Source organism: Pieris brassicae, chromosome 1 (assembly GCF_905147105.1).
Source record: "Pieris brassicae chromosome 1, ilPieBrab1.1, whole genome shotgun sequence".
Classification (NCBI taxonomy): Eukaryota; Metazoa; Arthropoda; class Insecta; order Lepidoptera; family Pieridae; genus Pieris; species Pieris brassicae.
This window is the reverse complement of record NC_059665.1, coordinates 9,952,746-9,969,037: the sequence shown is the minus strand read 5'-3', so window position 1 is coordinate 9,969,037 and position 16,292 is coordinate 9,952,746. Positions and strand designations below refer to the sequence as shown.

Genomic DNA, 16,292 nt, shown 5'->3' with positions numbered 1-16,292 from the left:
ACTAGGCTTTCGTGCTGCACATTATAATGTAAAAACTGGTAAACGCCGTCATTTGTACCTCGAAAATCAGGGGTCTGGAATCAAAATCAAATTCGTTTAGCGTTATTGGGTCGAACTTGTCGAAAAGTGCTTTTTGTCTCAAACCCCAGGTTTCTTTAATAAGTGCTGATTCTGTGGTATATGTAGTTTAGTCTGTGTCTTTGTTGAATGTTGAGATCGTACTTTGTCAAAGTCTTGCTAGTTTTCTAGTTTGTGTTTTAAGATAGGTTAGGCATTTCACTATCAGTAATAATTGTTTCTATTTTATTGTATGCTCTCCTTTGTTTTATTATTTTTTTCAATAACATTGCAAAAACGTGGCTGATGCTTTATTTTCACAACGTATGGATACTTATACATATGACTATAATATTGAGCTGACTTTATGTAATAAAGTATTTAAATTCTTATAGACAATCACTGAAAATTGACACGACGACTTGAATAAAATATAAATGACATGACCCACAACAGCGATGACCGGAAAGAAGACCAACCAAATTACGCTCGACTTTTTGTTGTATGCAGTAGGCGAACTAGAGAAGAAGATTTAAGAAAACTATTTGAAGAGTATGGTGCTATAGACGACTTGCATGTGCCACGGGACCGTACTACTGGGGAGAATAAAGGGTATGCGTACATTAAGTATAAAAAAACATCTTCTGCTGCTTTAGCAATTAAAGCCTTGCATCTAAAGAGCATCAATGGAAAACCTATGAAAGTTATGGTTGCAGCAAACAAAAATGAGTCTCAACTCTCTGATCAGTATGGAGACAAATTCACACGACTTTTTATAAAAATACCTAAAGAATATACTGAAACTGACATTATTGACAAGTTTTCTAAATTTGGACAAGTACAATCAGTCTATATATTAAAGGATAAGAAGACTAATACCAGTAAAGGGTTTGCATATGTTAAATATGGTGAATTTTATGATGCAGCAATAGCATTTGAAAGATGTGACAAAATTTATAAAGCCATTTTTGCTGCACCTAAAGACTTAAAGCGTGACAGGAGTGTACTTGAAGATGAAAGTTTTTTACCTCACTCTCAGAAAAGAGCAAGAAACAATTCAGACACTTTTAACCACCAGCCTATTTTTGAGATGAACAAATTTAATGCCTTTACTAGTATAGGTGGTCAGGAGTACAGAACCATCTGTGTAAAATGTATCCCAATAATACCTGAAAAATTTATTTATCAACTGTGTAACATTATACCTGGATTGCAGAAATGTCAATACTCTTTAGATACTTACAATGGTATGTGTAGTGCTAATGTAACTTATGAAGAATCTAAATATGCTGCTTATGCTGTACAAAAACTAAACAAGTTTGAATTTCCATCAGGAGAAATAATTTCTGCAAAACCAGATGCAAATCCCTTGGCACAAGTTGCAACTGACCTTACAGACATAGTAAATAATTTTAAAAGTTCTGTTGATTCAGGGGTAGACCTTATAAATTTGGCAAATGCTATTGAAAAAGCTTCCTCTTTAATTAAAGCTGCAGCTAGTGGTCAAATAGAGACTAAAGAAAATCCAAATTATTGTAATATACCATTACCTCCTCCTAAACCTAAATCAAATACTTTAAAAGTTGCAAAAAGATTGTTTATCATTTGTAAACCAGAACCACCCCCAGTGCCAGTCTTGCATGATGCATTTTGTCGATTTGGTGACCTTATTGGTGTCTCTACTTTTCCAAATAAGACATTTGGCTTTGTAAAATATGCTTCACATGATTCGGCACAGGAAGCCATGAATGTTTTAAATGGAGCACTAATATGTGGAATGAAGCTAAAAGTTATTGAAGCTGATGAGAAGCCACATTGTGAAGATAATACCGTTAAAGAGGAGTTTGGATCGTCACAACATATTAAAACTTGACATTGAATGTAATAACTTTATTGAAACTAAACTTTTTTTTTTTCATCAATAATGATTGACCTGACTAGCTTATTGAATGTCAACTCTGACTTGAGATATAATAAATTCGAAATCAGAATACTTTAATACTTTTATTACAATGAGATTACAATTTGACTATTACTAGCAGGCAGAATAACATTTGACTTAAGCTCTTCAGAAAGTACAGTACAGTTACCAGAGCTTGTATTAAAATTACCGAATACCTTGTATGTTTCAGTATAGTACATTTTATCTTGGATACAGTATTTGAGATTTTATGATACAATTACATAAAGTGATATGTTAAAAACAAAAGTGCATGAGTATAAGAAAGACATTTTAGAGAAAGCTTAATAGGATGTTATATAATAATATATTTACAGTGTAGGATTTAATTTATTTGTAGAATCGCATTCATTTGGCAGTAGTAAAAATTTATAGAGCAGTAAATAGAAATCATTTATAATTTATTAAACACACTACTCTTCTACAATCATTCATAATTTCAGTTAACAAAAACCAGTTTTCACACAATTAAGCTAATGAAACCATCTTATCAACAAAATATGTACATTGATAATACCAAAAACAGATGGACTCCAATAAAATCGTCCTATAATATTACAGTTGATGCCATATCTGATAAGTCCAGAAAAAAATAAGAAATAAACAAGCTGACAATGATATCTAGTTATTTTTTAGCAAGTATGTAACTTCATTAATGTCAGCGAGTAATTTATTAATAATGTTGTCATATGGAGCCACAGGATTGTTGGATGGATTGCTACAATTTTGAGTGATTTCTCCTAATCTGCCATTAACCTGTACCATCTGAAATTAATAAGCAACAATAATTATACATATTTTTATCTTATTATAATGGGCTTCATTTGAGCTGTTGTATAATACAAATAAATCAAAATATGAACTTTAAACAGCTTCACAATTACACCAATTAATTTGAATATATTTTTTATTACTGATAAAATTAAAAAAGACACTAGAAAATATATAAATTTAAACAACAAAATCAATTTCTCAAATGAAACATGTTTCCTATGCTTTACCTGTGTAAACAATGTGACATCCTCACACAGTTGACATAGTTTTCCTTCCAGTTCTGCACTTCTTCCACTTACATCAGTGTTAATTTTTACATTAGCGAGACTCTTGCTCAATTTATCAAGACTAACAGCATACGGAGTTAAGTCCAATTTTTCTATGGTTACTGTTTTGAATTTTGTTTGGCATTCTTTTTCATTTAAACTTTTTCTCAGTTCTTCAGCATATTTTTTCATAGAAGCTACAATATTATCAATGTCCACAATGTTTGTTACTACCATATCTGGCATAAGGAGTTTAGGAGTACCAGCTTCAACAAATCTTGCAAGTTCTTCATGCTGCGACCTTTTAAATTGATACTGATGCTGAGCGTTTGGAATGCTATCGAAAAGTGTTTTAATTTCTCTCATTATGTTTTGTGAATCCGCTAATTCCCTGTCTAAATCAGCAGTCATTTTTTCCAAAGAATCCAGTTTAACCATGGACTGCAGATATTGCGCAAATGATTCAGCATTCGGCTTATCGTTAGAATTCATTATTTTAATATTTTTGATCTTGGATTTGTATACAAATGTTGATGGCGAACTAAGTGCCTTTTACGATGATCAGTTAATATATATATTAATATTAACACAAACTTCCTAGATAAAAACGCTTATTTTTATACACTTCACAATCAATCAGCCTTTACTTAAACTGAAAATGCTTCGTGATAATTCTCTTCAAATTTTTCGCGACTTCATTATATTAGTGGTTTTTATTAAATCTACATATAACTTACTCTATGGTTTTTAGTCATTAATTTTTTTGATAATTTGTGTAGACAGTAGACTATACCCTATATTAAACCAATTCATTCGACAGTAGACTTTTTTTAAATAACTGTTTCCGGTGCCTGAATGTTAGGGATGGACAACTATACATACATAACCACGGTTATGAAATAAATTAAAAATGAATAGTGTAATTCAGAGACTAGGAAACAATTCTAGTATGCTACTAATAAGTTATCTGTGATGTTCTCAAGATTTTGCGGTTATAGTATGTAAAATACACACAGTTGACAGTACATATGTACATGTAGATTGTAGGCTGTAGCTTAGTATTATTTAAAATTCATATAACAAAATAACATGGTACTTTAAGTTATGAAAAACTCAAAGTTATCTTAGTACCAATTTTTATGGTAACCATATAGTCAAGAAACATTTACGTACCAACGAATGTCAAGGGACATATTTACAATTAAGTCTAAAAGTAAAAGTTTAGGATAACCAAGATCGACTTTTTCGTAGAAGATGGTGCGTAAATTAAAATTCCATGAACAAAAACTTTTAAAAAAGGTAGATTTTATATCATGGAAAATAGATAACAATCTTAATGAAGTCAAGGTAATGAAAAAATATTACATCCAGAAGAGGGAGGATTATACTAAGTAAGTGTGCCTTCAAAAAACATTTGTTTTCTCTATAAAATGTCCCTATTGACTTTATATTCCTTTTTTTAATTTTTTCAGGTACAATAAATTGTCAAGAGAGATAAGGGAACTCGCAAATAAAATAAAAGATGTTGATGCCAATATGGAATTTCGAACAGAGTCCAGTGCTCAATTATTAGAAAAACTATATCAAATGGGTCTAATACCAACTCGGTGGGATTTAGCACTTGCACTAAATGTATCCGCTAGTTCTTTTTGTAGAAGAAGATTACCCGTTGTTATGGTTAGAAGTAAGTATATATGCTGTTTCATTGTTGTCATAATAAAAAAAAATACAATTTGCCTTTTTTCTTAATAGATAGTGTTTTCGTTTTAATGGATTTATAATAAATGTCTCATTTATAGTTCTTAGCTGCTCATGCCAGGAAAATAATATTATCTGTATAAGATACCTTATGACCTTTTTATCTTACAGGTAAAATGTCACAGTCTATTAAGGATGCCACAAAATACATAGAACAAGGACATGTTAGGGTTGGACCAGAAGTAGTAAAGGATCCTGCATTTCTCGTCAATCGATCATTAGAAGACTTTGTTACATGGGTAGATGGGTCTGCTATTAAGAAACATGTGATGGAATATAATGAAATGGTATGTTTTACTTTCAAAATATATTGTAGTTTTCATTTTATGTACTTAACTTTTGTTTTTGAACTTAAAACTTTGTTTTTTGTTTCAGCGAGATGATTTTGAAATGATATAGCTTACACAAGACCACTGATTTTACAAAATTTCTTTATAAATAAAATATCTTTTCTTAAATCAATTTATAATTTAACTTATGTCTACACAACAGAGTAGCATAAAAAGTATCACAGTTCTTAACTACCTATTTGAGACTTCAGTCAAACACAACATTGAGACATTGTATGTAAAAAATTATGCACATGCTAGTTAAAAATGTGTGGCAGATGCATCTCTGAACTTAAGCTATATCTATCTAAAATACATTTTCACAAAGCAAGAGCATCCTCAATAGGGTGAATTTTACTTTCTAATACAGAAGCAATTCTTAAAATGGCTTCTGCTTGTGCAGATACAGCATCAGTAAGCTTTCTTAAGGCTTCCACTTGGCTTCTAGCTGTTTCTGCATTTTGAGCTGCAATGTCAGCCTGTTTTTCTTCAGCTTTTGCTCTTCTTAAATCAATGTCTGTCCTCTTTTTTTCTATTTCTATTAACCACTTTGGATATATATCTACAAAACAAATCAATATAACAATTACAGTTGCAATTAAATTGCTTTAAGGTATTTAAACCTTATACTTCATATACCTACTTTGTAGTTGCATCATATTGTTGTCAGGCTCAGATACTTCATCAGCACTCTCACCTGCCTCACTTTCATTTTTTTCACTATCTAAATAAGGAAAACTAGTTATTAACATTATAAAATTATACATGTATTTACATGTGATTTGTTTCAGCTATAGCTCTTAATAAATACATAACTTAGTTCCAACATATAATATTTAACTTCAAGAATTAATAGCTGTGTAATTCTCATAGGCCAAGCTTGAATACAGTCTAAATGATGAATAATGAAATTCATCAAAAATACTGACAAACAGTCACCAAAGATACCAGATGTGTTGCCTTTTAAGAAAAGGGGTCATGACGAGATGTGTTTTTCAAATACTAAATAGATCACACCCTCCCACGGTTTAAGAATAAATTATATATTGCTTAGCTATTCGAAAAAATATGACATTGAAATTTGTATAAATATGAATAAATAAGATATTATCTGCATACCACTTAATTTGTCACTGGATTCATTAACATTGCCACCTATCTCAAAATTGTGTTCTTCCAACTTAACTTTTGGTAGACGGTGATTCTAAAACAATATTAGTTATGTTATTATATTTGAACTCATTTCTCATGAAAACAAAATTAGTTTAATTACACCAATTTAATAAAACCACAGCTTGATCTCTTCATCCATGTAATAAGAATGAATAGTATGAATGAGGGCATTAATTTATATATGAAGTTCATTCTTAAAATCTCATTTTAATCTTATCTTATCTACAAGAAAGGGATTTTAATGTTTTTGGAATGTGAAGCATATAGTGCATTTCATGAGAACATTAATTTTATTTTAAATATGTACTTACTATGGCCCTATGTTTTTCTGAATGATACCCTGCCTTGGCAAAGTCAGGTCCTAAAATTTCCAATATTTGTCTCTCCAGCTTATTCAGTGGCTTTAAATTAGGTCTATAGCTTGAATATTTACGATTTATTAAAATCACCTTTCTTTTAAGCTTATTCTTGAAATCATTCCAGTACTGCAACAGAATATATTTCCAATTTTATAAAATTAAGTTAATATTGAGATCACCAAGTTAATCAAAGTATTTAAGTAAGTTTAAGAAATTGTTTATTAATCTAATACCTTTCTCCAACCATCTGCTGTCTTCTTGGTACCAGTTTGCATATTATTTACGATATTCGAAAGCTCATTCCAGAGTTTTCTATTCAAATGTCGATCTTGGAGTGTGCGTAGCGAACCGCTTGCTAAATCTACGTGCCGTCCCATAAATTCAACTACTGCTTTAATTTGCTCATACGATACATGGCGAGGGTTCCGAGTCATATTGTTGATATATGAAAAACAAGCTGAAAATTCTGCGTTATATGATCATATTTGTCTTCTACAATCTCATTGTCTTAATTAATTGTATTGTTTTTTTCGTATATGTAAGGTTCACTCAGAATTCTGTTGGTTACAAATTAAGTTTAATTACGACAAAATATTTGAATTTTATTACAAAATACTATATTGTCAATTGGTCATCAGTCATCACCTCCATTATTTAATATTATTTATTCAGAATGTTTCGGTCTTTGGAGTAAACAAAACAACAAAGTTGACAGACGTTTCAAATTCTTTAAGCGAACGCTTTTGGCAATTGACATATCACAGTCCAAGTATATAGCATAGCTATGGTCCGATACGCAGTGCCACAGGCTATCACTCTACATAGTGCAATAATATGTTGTGGCACTTGGCAATGGAGGAGAAAACTGCCAAACTTTGCCGCTAGTGGCGATGGCATCGCATGATTCATAACAAATGTAAACAAACGTCAAATCCCCTACTTCATTATTACAAAACAAGATAAAACATTAATTCTTTCTCCAAAAATGCCTCGCTGGGCGGAAATCCGTTGTAATAATAATGGAAATCACAGTTTTATATAAAAATAGATATTTGGCCTAGTCAGTTACTAGTTATGATTATATGCCAGATTTATTTAAGCTATATCATCCAGCTACCAGAGTGATAATAGATGTTACAGAAATACCTATATCAAAACCAAAAAACCCTACAGTGGAACAAGCAAGATTTAGTAGCTACAAACACCATAACACCATAAATTTCTTGATGGGTGCTTTACATGGTAGCCTGATATCCTTTTGTTCACATGGATATGCAGGATCTACCAGTACCAACAAATAAGTAAAAGAAGTTCCCTTTTAGCTGTTATTGATGAAAAAGATGCAATAATGGCGGACCGTGGATTCAATGTGCAAGATCTATTTGAACAAAAAGATGTTGCCATTTATATACCAAAATTTTTGAAAGAATGATCACAATTACGATAAAATGATGATAGACGATACAAAATTTTAATGAAGGAATTGTGAAATAAAAGTCTAAAGTAATCAGTGTGTTTTATTGTTTCTAAGTAATTATTATAAATAAATATATTTATTAAATAGGCCCTATTTTAAATATTCCACATAAAATTTATCCAATACTTTTAACATATGATGGTTAAATTCTTCATCCGTTTCCTCATAAATTAAACTGGCTATCAATGTCATGCCTTTTATTAAAAATGGAACTGGATTTTATTTAAAATTTTACTAAAGAAATGCTGAAAACTGATAGCGTATTGTTATGTTTCTACCAATGATAGCACTACCTGCAATTACCTTTGCGTTTTCTCCTCCAATGGCGCGTAGAGAAAGAAAAAAATTATATGTCTTCCGAGGTAAAAATGTTGGCTATGTTCTTCTGTTTTATTTCACTGGAATCCCCTTATTTTGTCATTGCAGAACTTTCGATGGTGATTCTAACGGCGCGCAGTCTGTAGCCCTCCATCATTCTCTACTTCTTGGCTTGTCGGGTCCGTTGTTAAAAGTCGGAATTAGAAGTCCAACAACAAATTTGAGCGATCTGTCATAGTTTCTCAAATAATATAATTTCTCATTTAGTACGTGAAAAGTACTCTATTTCCGTAATTTATTAATGATATCGATATATGTGGTTTGGATAATCTTTTTGAAAAGAATTAAATTAGTAACGCTGAACCCGACCCTGATAAATGCTATATCAATTTTTTAAATAATTTTTGAATCTTTAATGCATCTTCTTATTTTTTTATATATAACATATTATATTTTCAGATCCCTTTATTCCAGTATTTTAAAATCTACTTTCACTAGACCTTTCCTATTTCCTCAATTAGACAACAACCAAATAAGTTAAAAAATGTTTTTACTTGACATATTAAGGTTTTCATAATGAAATCAAAATTAATGGGGATAATATGTAAAATAAGGGGAAGATTGCGGTTTTTGAAGACATGACATTAACCTGTACTAATTAATGGCTAAGATAAGTAAATAATCAAAACTATACTTTACATACTAAAAATAACACATTGTTAAGGCAGATAAAAGAAGTAAATAAAAAATAAAGATGCGACTACAAAACAAGGTAAAGATGAAAACGTGACGGGAGTTTAGTTCGGTGGCGGTTGTCGTATGGAGGTGTTTAAATAAAACTCTTTGTTTGAAGCTGGGTAACAATGGATTAAACTTAGTAACTTAACTAAAGTTGTAAAACATAACTCGGGAAAAGATTGATTTTGTTTTATTATCGTTAAGATTAATGTGGGTCATTTAGTAATCCACATTAATCTTGTCGGTTTCTTGTTTGAGTTTAGTAAACATACCTTTATTTTACATTAACAAAGATACAGTTAATTGTTTTTTTTATATATATTAGGTCCTGACATATGATTTTGGAATTTTGTCGTATTGGCCACGTTGACAACAAATATGGTGATGATGATATTAATTTATGGGAAAGATCGCCTCTTTGCTGAGGAATTCCAAATTTAAATTAAGAGCTATTTACTCCTGCATGTTTTTCGAAAACCATGATTCATTTCATTTTCCCGTTATAATTTTTTTCTTTGCGTCACTATTTATAAAAAGGAAAACATGAAATATCGCGTTATTTACTAGTACGAGTTCTACCGTGGTACCAGTGCTGAAAAGGAATTGAGTGAAGCAAATCAATGAACGAATGAATGCTTTACATTACTCATCCACCACAATAATTAAGGGATTTTCAATCGAATCATTATAAAAGTGAAACATGGATCCTGTACGATAATTAGAAGCTCTCATCTCAATGGCTGAACCTGCCGAACCAGCGAAAGCGTGCCCTAAATGAAAATTGGCTGCGAAAAGGTTACTTGTGAACGTTTGGTGGACTAGTGCCGGGGTCGTTCACTATAACTTTCTTAAATCTGGCCACGGTCACTACAATATATAATTGTTAGCAACTGCAAACCATGATGTAAAAGCTAGCTACTAAACAACAAAGCTGGTCAATCGCTCTAGGCCCCTGCTGCTTAACGACAACGCTAGACTGCACAACTGACTTCTACCAAATTAGAGCAGCTTCAATTGGAATTTCTAAAACATAAAAAGAAACTACAATTCTTACCTTACTTATATTTTCTACCTAATTAGAAACTCAACATTCATTCAAGTTGAAGTCTTTATCTAAACTCAACTACGATATATATCATATCAAATAATTGAACATTATTTGAATCGTGGAATACCTATACAAGTACGTAGATCAAATGGTAAAACGTCGAGCGAAAAAGTAAAAAGGTAAAAATATTACGAAAAGCCGTTCCAAAATACTCAATTAATCATCAACGTGTGCCTGAATATTGTATTTTTTAAGTCAATTTTAAAGCTGATTTGGCTACGATGATAAATGGTAGGTGGAGTAAGTATACAAAAAAATAATTATTTGTTTTTTATATTGCTAATATCTTACACAATCTGATATGTAAAAGAGGTCTTCGATCTTGTTCGTTTTACTCTTCTGGTAAATTTTACTACATGCATTTTGGTCCTGGAACACCGTCCTTAACTGGGATATATACGTTATTTAATTGAATATAGTGTGCCACGAAAAAAAATACTTCTTTTCTAGATAGTCCAAAACCCCATTAGCTCCAAATAATGTCAACTCCTTTATTTTAACTTTTTCTATGGCTTCGGTCACATCGTCATGAGTATAGAATGTTGCACGTAGGATTTCCAGACGTAGTTACGAGGCATGGTGACTGAAAAAACAAACTGCAACTGCACTTATGAAATAATTAACGATATACGTTCAACCCCAATTAATCAAAAATGCTAAGGCATTTCAAAGTTACTTAAAATCGAATTTTAATTTTTTTCAATTAACTTTGTATATTCGGTAATGATATACGAGTACACAATCCCGTTGAATTATCAACTAGGTATGATGATATTTTTTTGTGTTACCAGGTAAAGTTTAAGAATAATTGAGTTTTAGTATAACGGGGTAAGATTGAACTTTTGTATCTTACCCCGTAATTTTTTTGGGCCAAGACGGAAAGTTGAGATATTTACTAAAATATTAAAAATAGCCTTTGGTGTGATTATAAACTGTAATAAGATATTGCAATGAAACAATCCCACCTTGTATATACTATATGTTGTTGTATATTTACAGGACATGGGGTCGGATAGGACAACCGGTCTGGGAGGTCGAGATTTCAAATAATTCGGATTTGCGAATTTCTTCCATAGAGTCTTGAAATCAGATGGATAGTATAAGACAATGTGCCTACAGGCCGTTATTAATAACTTATATTAATTCGATAAGGAAACCAATATGAAATTAAAAAATAAATGGCCTTTGCTTAGGACGGACCAATATTAAGGCTATCTTTAAGGAGTCTTAGGGAATATCGAAGCCAAGGCACGAAAACTGTGGATGCCAAAACCGAAAAGCAAATGCAAGAATAGGTCCAAGAAGAGAGGTTGCGTCAAGAATAAAATAACCATGGGGAAGTTTACTATACTGTTATACTGGAGGAGGGTAACCAAAGATCGCGACCGGTGGAAGCCACTAAAACCCATAAATGTATATCTGTATTAAAATCTGTGGATAAAATGGCTTATTAGATATTTTGGTTAATTGACTAAATGCCTGTTATAAATTGCATAGCAATATGACACCATAGATACAATTCTAAATATTACGAGGTATCAAAAAATCAACACTAACAATTGTATCTATATAAAATATTTGATTATTTATTTATACTAAAAGTTTCTTTTGTGAGCAGACTGAAGTTCAAACGTATGAAGTCGCAGTCACCAACAACCAGTATATAGACTTGTCAAAGAATAATATTATAGGCAAAAATCTATTCAGTTCCATGAATAAAGGGGAACAACTTTTCTAATAAGATTAATTCATTAAACTGGTATTTTCACTAATAAAATACCACAACTCAGATTTCATATTATATTTATTTTTGACAATACATCAACCAATATTAAATAAACAATGAAAGTAATATTATAATGAAAAAAGCATTTACCTCTATTTTTTATAACTGAACATCTTTCAAATATTTTACAACTTCACAGATATTTTACAAGAATTGTAACAAATAACTTCACCATATAAAATAATACATTATGTATACCTAGCATGCCTGGAAATCTTTAAAATATAAGTTCAGAAAAAAGAAAGGTCCTAAGTATTCACTTTTTAGTATAAAACTGTAACAGGCAAGTAGGCAGGCATTGAACAAAATGGTTTTTTTATTATTATTAGAGATAAAAAAAATTAAATGACCTGCTCTGAAAATCCAAACGGTGTTTTACCTAATTAGAGGAAACTGTTCGAATGATCAATTGCCTTTCATTACAATCTTTATACTGAATGTTTCTTTAATTTCATACAAAAATAAGATCAATTCCATACATATTGTAATGATTATTATCATAGTTAATAAATGTCTAGACATTTTACATGTTTACTAAGGGCCAGCTATATTATTGCTTATTTTAACCACATACAAATTTAATACTAGAGGTGCTCTATGATCTATATAATGAAAATGTACAATTAATAAAGTATAAGATTTGGAGTACAAATTAGTATCCTCTGGAGACCTGTGTGTATGTAACAAAGCTGAGTAACACACAAGGTAAATTATGAAATTCTGCATAAAAACCTTCCATTTTAACAGCGTTCAGAAACTAGTGAGGTTCGTGGAAAATAGCTGCTTTAAGTGACAGTTTCTCCTAGGACCTTCAGTTCATTAATTGCTGTACAAAAACAATACAATAAAGTAATGGAATTTTCGGCAACATATTTTAAATTATAATATAACATTATGTCACTTTGTCACTACAAGTCTGAACATGGTGCTAATTTAAGGAGGGTGAGTGCCCGTCATCCCACACAATGTCAATGCTAGGCCACTTGGTCTGTAGACAGGTAAGCATAGGGTCTGTAGTTGCGGCTCGCATTGGACACTCAAGCAATGCAGCTCTTCCAGTTCTGAATACTACTCTGCCTCCAGGGTTGCTTCGAGATAGACCATTATAGTGGTGTAACGTGAATGTGTCTGGTGCACCACGCTCACAGCCAGGAAAAAACTCGTCCATAAATGCACTCAACAATATTATTCCTAGATTCTCAGAATCAAGCTTCCTTCTCATTAATTCCACATATTCTGGTTCACTGACAAGATCTGCTGCACATAAGACATCTTGTAGGGCAGCCGATGGTATGAAATTATTACCTTCCGGGTCAAAAGATCTAAATATACGCTCTGCAGATTCTCCTGCCGTTTCTGGTGCAGCAAGGCGTCTTTCCATAGAGAAAAGTACAGTCAAATGGGTTTCGGAAGCTAACACCCAAACAGGATGCTTTGGATTTTTATAAAATGAGCCAACTGTACAATATTGCATATGTTCCATTATGGTAAGAAAACCAATATCATTTTGCTTTTCAATTCCTCTTAAACGAAGTCCACCAACAACTTGATCATGATCCCACACATGGGCCACAGCCCGTCCTGTTAACATAAGATTTATAAGTCCTTGTGATCCATATCCATAGGTGGAATGAATTAATGGATCTGATAATTCTGACAGTTCAGCCTCCACTGTTTCTACACCTTTGCTAAGAATGACACTATACAATAAAAGCAGAACACCATATTTATCCTTTAGAATTCGGATATTTCGATTGTAAAAAGATTCTACTTCAGATAATGTTTGAAATGAATGTACTTCTAGTCTTCTATGAAAGTTTTCAATAGCATCAAAAGACTGTTCATCTACACTGACATTCACACTGGTACTGCCTTCTGTTCCTGCCTCACCTTTGCGGTAAACTGCAACATTGTATTTAGCAGCTAAACACTGGCTTAATATCATACACACAGCCCTAACCAAAAGAGAATTGCACTTCTCCGAGGTCAAGTCATGTAAAGTGTGACCTGGAGTCTCCGAGAGAAGAATTTTTAGCAAAAAGCCTTGTACAGGAGCAATGGCAGCGCATGGTCCTCCTTCTTGCTGGATGAGAGCACTTGGTTCGTCAGTACTAAATTGAAAGCCCTGTGCCCAGCGCCTAAACACGTCTTCTTTGACATTGTTCCCCCACAATAGCCGTCGCGTACTTGTTAACTCACGTTCTAATGACGCTGTGCCAGCGCTCATATTACCTTCTTGTACTATACTCGAAGTACTCGTTTGATCTTCGTTCGAATTATCTAACATTTGATTTTAGTCTCTACGCCACCTACAAATTGTTAAAATATAATTGATAATGAAGAATACAAAACCATAAAGTATACCGGCCATACTGGCTCTACAATAAATTCCAGCAAATCTACTAGCACAACACAAAAAGAATATACCTAATATTTAACCACGTAGTTCATACTTACTAAAAATACGAAGATCATAGTAATTTATAATATTAATAATTATTTTTCTTTTTAGAAAACCGATTAAACGAAGAAAACGTAACGCATAGCATTATAAATTTCAATAAACTGTATTAAAACTTTTCCGAAAAGAAAAGCTTACGACATAAAGGCTGCCATTTTTATGGAAAAGCAGCAACATTTCAACTCATTGTCAATATTCAAACAAGATAACAGAGTTTATTAGATTTCTAGAATTATAATAAAAATATTACTTCATTTATTAAATATATAATTTAAAAAAATATGCAACTAAAACACTAAAATGTGTGGATACTCAATAAAATAATGACTTTGGTATATTAATTTATTTGTTTCACAGAAAGTGGCAACATGCATTGTCAGTTCTTAAATTTAATGTTTATTAACCACCTAATTTGAGATTTTTAGGTAAAAATCCCCCTTCTGGCGTGTTTTTTTCGTCCATTATATTTTATATACATATATAGATTTCTACCGTATGGAAAAAATTCGACCTATGTCACTACTATACAAAAGTACTCTATGGTTACTACTCTGCTAAAAGAACCCTGACGGTATAACTTGATATCACCTAAATAATTACCACTTATTCACAAGAGATTATTTATAATATTAATTTAACTCATAAAAATTATATTACATACATATATTAATTATCGGCCGTCAAGAACAAAGTTCATACTATTAATTTGACAGTCCACTGTCATTACACGACTCAGTTTGTCGATACCACATAATCTGTATTCTGTATTTATTAGTTAGATATGTTAAATATCTGTGCTCGTTTCAGTCAATCATGGAAAACGTCGGGTGATTGTTGTGCAAACTCTATTTATTTTTTATTTCGTGAAAAATTATTTTTCGTTGTTTGTGTTACTTGATTTCATAACATTAGTCTGTTTATTGATTTAGTGAAAATGCGTTAAGTGTTCCAATGAGTTAATGCGTTGTATTGATTGAATGCTTGGTTGAAAATTTCAACATCATCATGAAGGTGGACTCAGGCGTTTGGAGGCGACGCAACTTATCAAACCTTGCAGCAGGTTCGTGAATTAATGAAGTTAATTAACCAAATATATTTTAATAGAAATAAGTTAAAATCTAAATTGTTGAGAAAAGCTGTAAACAATTTAACTTGACATTATGACACACAGGTAGAGACACCACACAGCTGGTTGCTTCTATGAAGTGTTCTTGTTATTCTAATAAATAAGTCTTGATGATAAAGTAAGAACAACTATGTAATATGAAAACCTATTATTGTAAAAGTTTAGTTAGTTGTAATATTTAAACTACCAACTTTTAATTTTGTAAATGAAAAAGTATTATGCACCTTTATTAAAAAAACAAAACAGTTTAATAAGAACATGTTTACTAATCATTGTCTTAAATTATCCTACAGTAAAATAGAATATATACCAGATGTTGATAACACATTTCAATTGGTGGTTATGTTTATATTTAAAATAATCCTATATACACTTATAAATAAACTACCTTCATCGTGAGCATTTGTAAGTCGCAAACCCATATTGCGTTTATTTCGCTTAAAAATAGAATTGTTTGGCAGATACTGATCACAGTGTAGAGTACCAAATATAGTCAATATATATAATTTATGTTTGAGTCCTAGAAAAACTTAACAGTTATTAAAATAGTCTCTTGCTTTTTAATTTAAAAAATAAGCCATGTATTAACTGTTGATTTGTTA

At 31.5% G+C, this 16,292-nt stretch overlaps 6 protein-coding genes across 8 annotated transcripts in view; 3 read left to right on the top strand and 3 right to left on the bottom strand.

Annotated features, from left to right (window-relative positions):
- Positions 1–233: 233 nt before the first annotated feature.
- On the top strand, positions 234–2,050 carry LOC123708111 (RNA-binding protein 45). The gene is made up of 2 exons (XM_045658663.1): positions 234–381; positions 453–2,050. Exon 2 carries the CDS (start codon positions 500–502, stop codon positions 1,928–1,930), a length of 1,431 nt encoding a protein of 476 aa, XP_045514619.1. The 5' UTR covers positions 234–381; positions 453–499; the 3' UTR covers positions 1,931–2,050.
- Positions 2,043–3,864, bottom strand: LOC123708300. Its single transcript, XM_045659001.1, has 2 exons — positions 3,019–3,864; positions 2,043–2,782 (listed from the first exon to the last, which is right to left on the bottom strand). The coding sequence occupies exons 1-2, from the start codon at positions 3,547–3,549 to the stop codon at positions 2,639–2,641; spliced, it is 675 nt and encodes a 224-aa protein (XP_045514957.1). The 5' UTR covers positions 3,550–3,864; the 3' UTR covers positions 2,043–2,638.
- A 222-nt stretch (positions 3,865–4,086) lies between these two features.
- On the top strand, positions 4,087–5,277 carry LOC123708395 (U3 small nucleolar ribonucleoprotein protein IMP3). The gene is made up of 4 exons (XM_045659112.1): positions 4,087–4,448; positions 4,530–4,741; positions 4,927–5,102; positions 5,191–5,277. Exons 1-4 carry the CDS (start codon positions 4,312–4,314, stop codon positions 5,212–5,214), a joined length of 549 nt encoding a protein of 182 aa, XP_045515068.1. The 5' UTR covers positions 4,087–4,311; the 3' UTR covers positions 5,215–5,277.
- A 106-nt stretch (positions 5,278–5,383) lies between these two features.
- LOC123708189 lies at positions 5,384–7,843 on the bottom strand. 2 transcript variants are annotated; one of them, XM_045658876.1, is made up of 6 exons: positions 7,322–7,843; positions 6,910–7,233; positions 6,629–6,802; positions 6,264–6,348; positions 5,788–5,868; positions 5,384–5,706 (listed from the first exon to the last, which is right to left on the bottom strand). In XM_045658876.1, the coding sequence occupies exons 2-6, from the start codon at positions 7,108–7,110 to the stop codon at positions 5,465–5,467; spliced, it is 783 nt and encodes a 260-aa protein (XP_045514832.1). In that variant the 5' UTR covers positions 7,111–7,233; positions 7,322–7,843; the 3' UTR covers positions 5,384–5,464. The 2 variants fall into 2 exon arrangements, with proteins under 2 accessions (XP_045514832.1, XP_045514747.1); XM_045658791.1 differs by having other exon boundaries at positions 6,910–7,843.
- A 4,605-nt stretch (positions 7,844–12,448) lies between these two features.
- On the bottom strand, positions 12,449–14,751 carry LOC123712942 (ubiquitin carboxyl-terminal hydrolase MINDY-3 homolog). The gene is made up of 2 exons (XM_045666354.1): positions 14,561–14,751; positions 12,449–14,412 (listed from the first exon to the last, which is right to left on the bottom strand). The coding sequence occupies exon 2, from the start codon at positions 14,388–14,390 to the stop codon at positions 13,032–13,034; it is 1,359 nt and encodes a 452-aa protein (XP_045522310.1). The 5' UTR covers positions 14,391–14,412; positions 14,561–14,751; the 3' UTR covers positions 12,449–13,031.
- Positions 14,752–15,385: 634 nt separating this feature from the next.
- Positions 15,386–16,292, top strand: part of LOC123713317 (protein crumbs) — a 55,217-nt gene continuing 54,310 nt past the window's right edge. For both annotated transcript variants that reach the window (XM_045666923.1, XM_045666927.1), the window contains exon 1: positions 15,386–15,624. In XM_045666923.1, the coding sequence (XP_045522879.1) occupies positions 15,570–15,624 (55 nt within the window). In that variant the 5' untranslated portion in view covers positions 15,386–15,569. The remainder of the gene's footprint in view (positions 15,625–16,292) is intronic.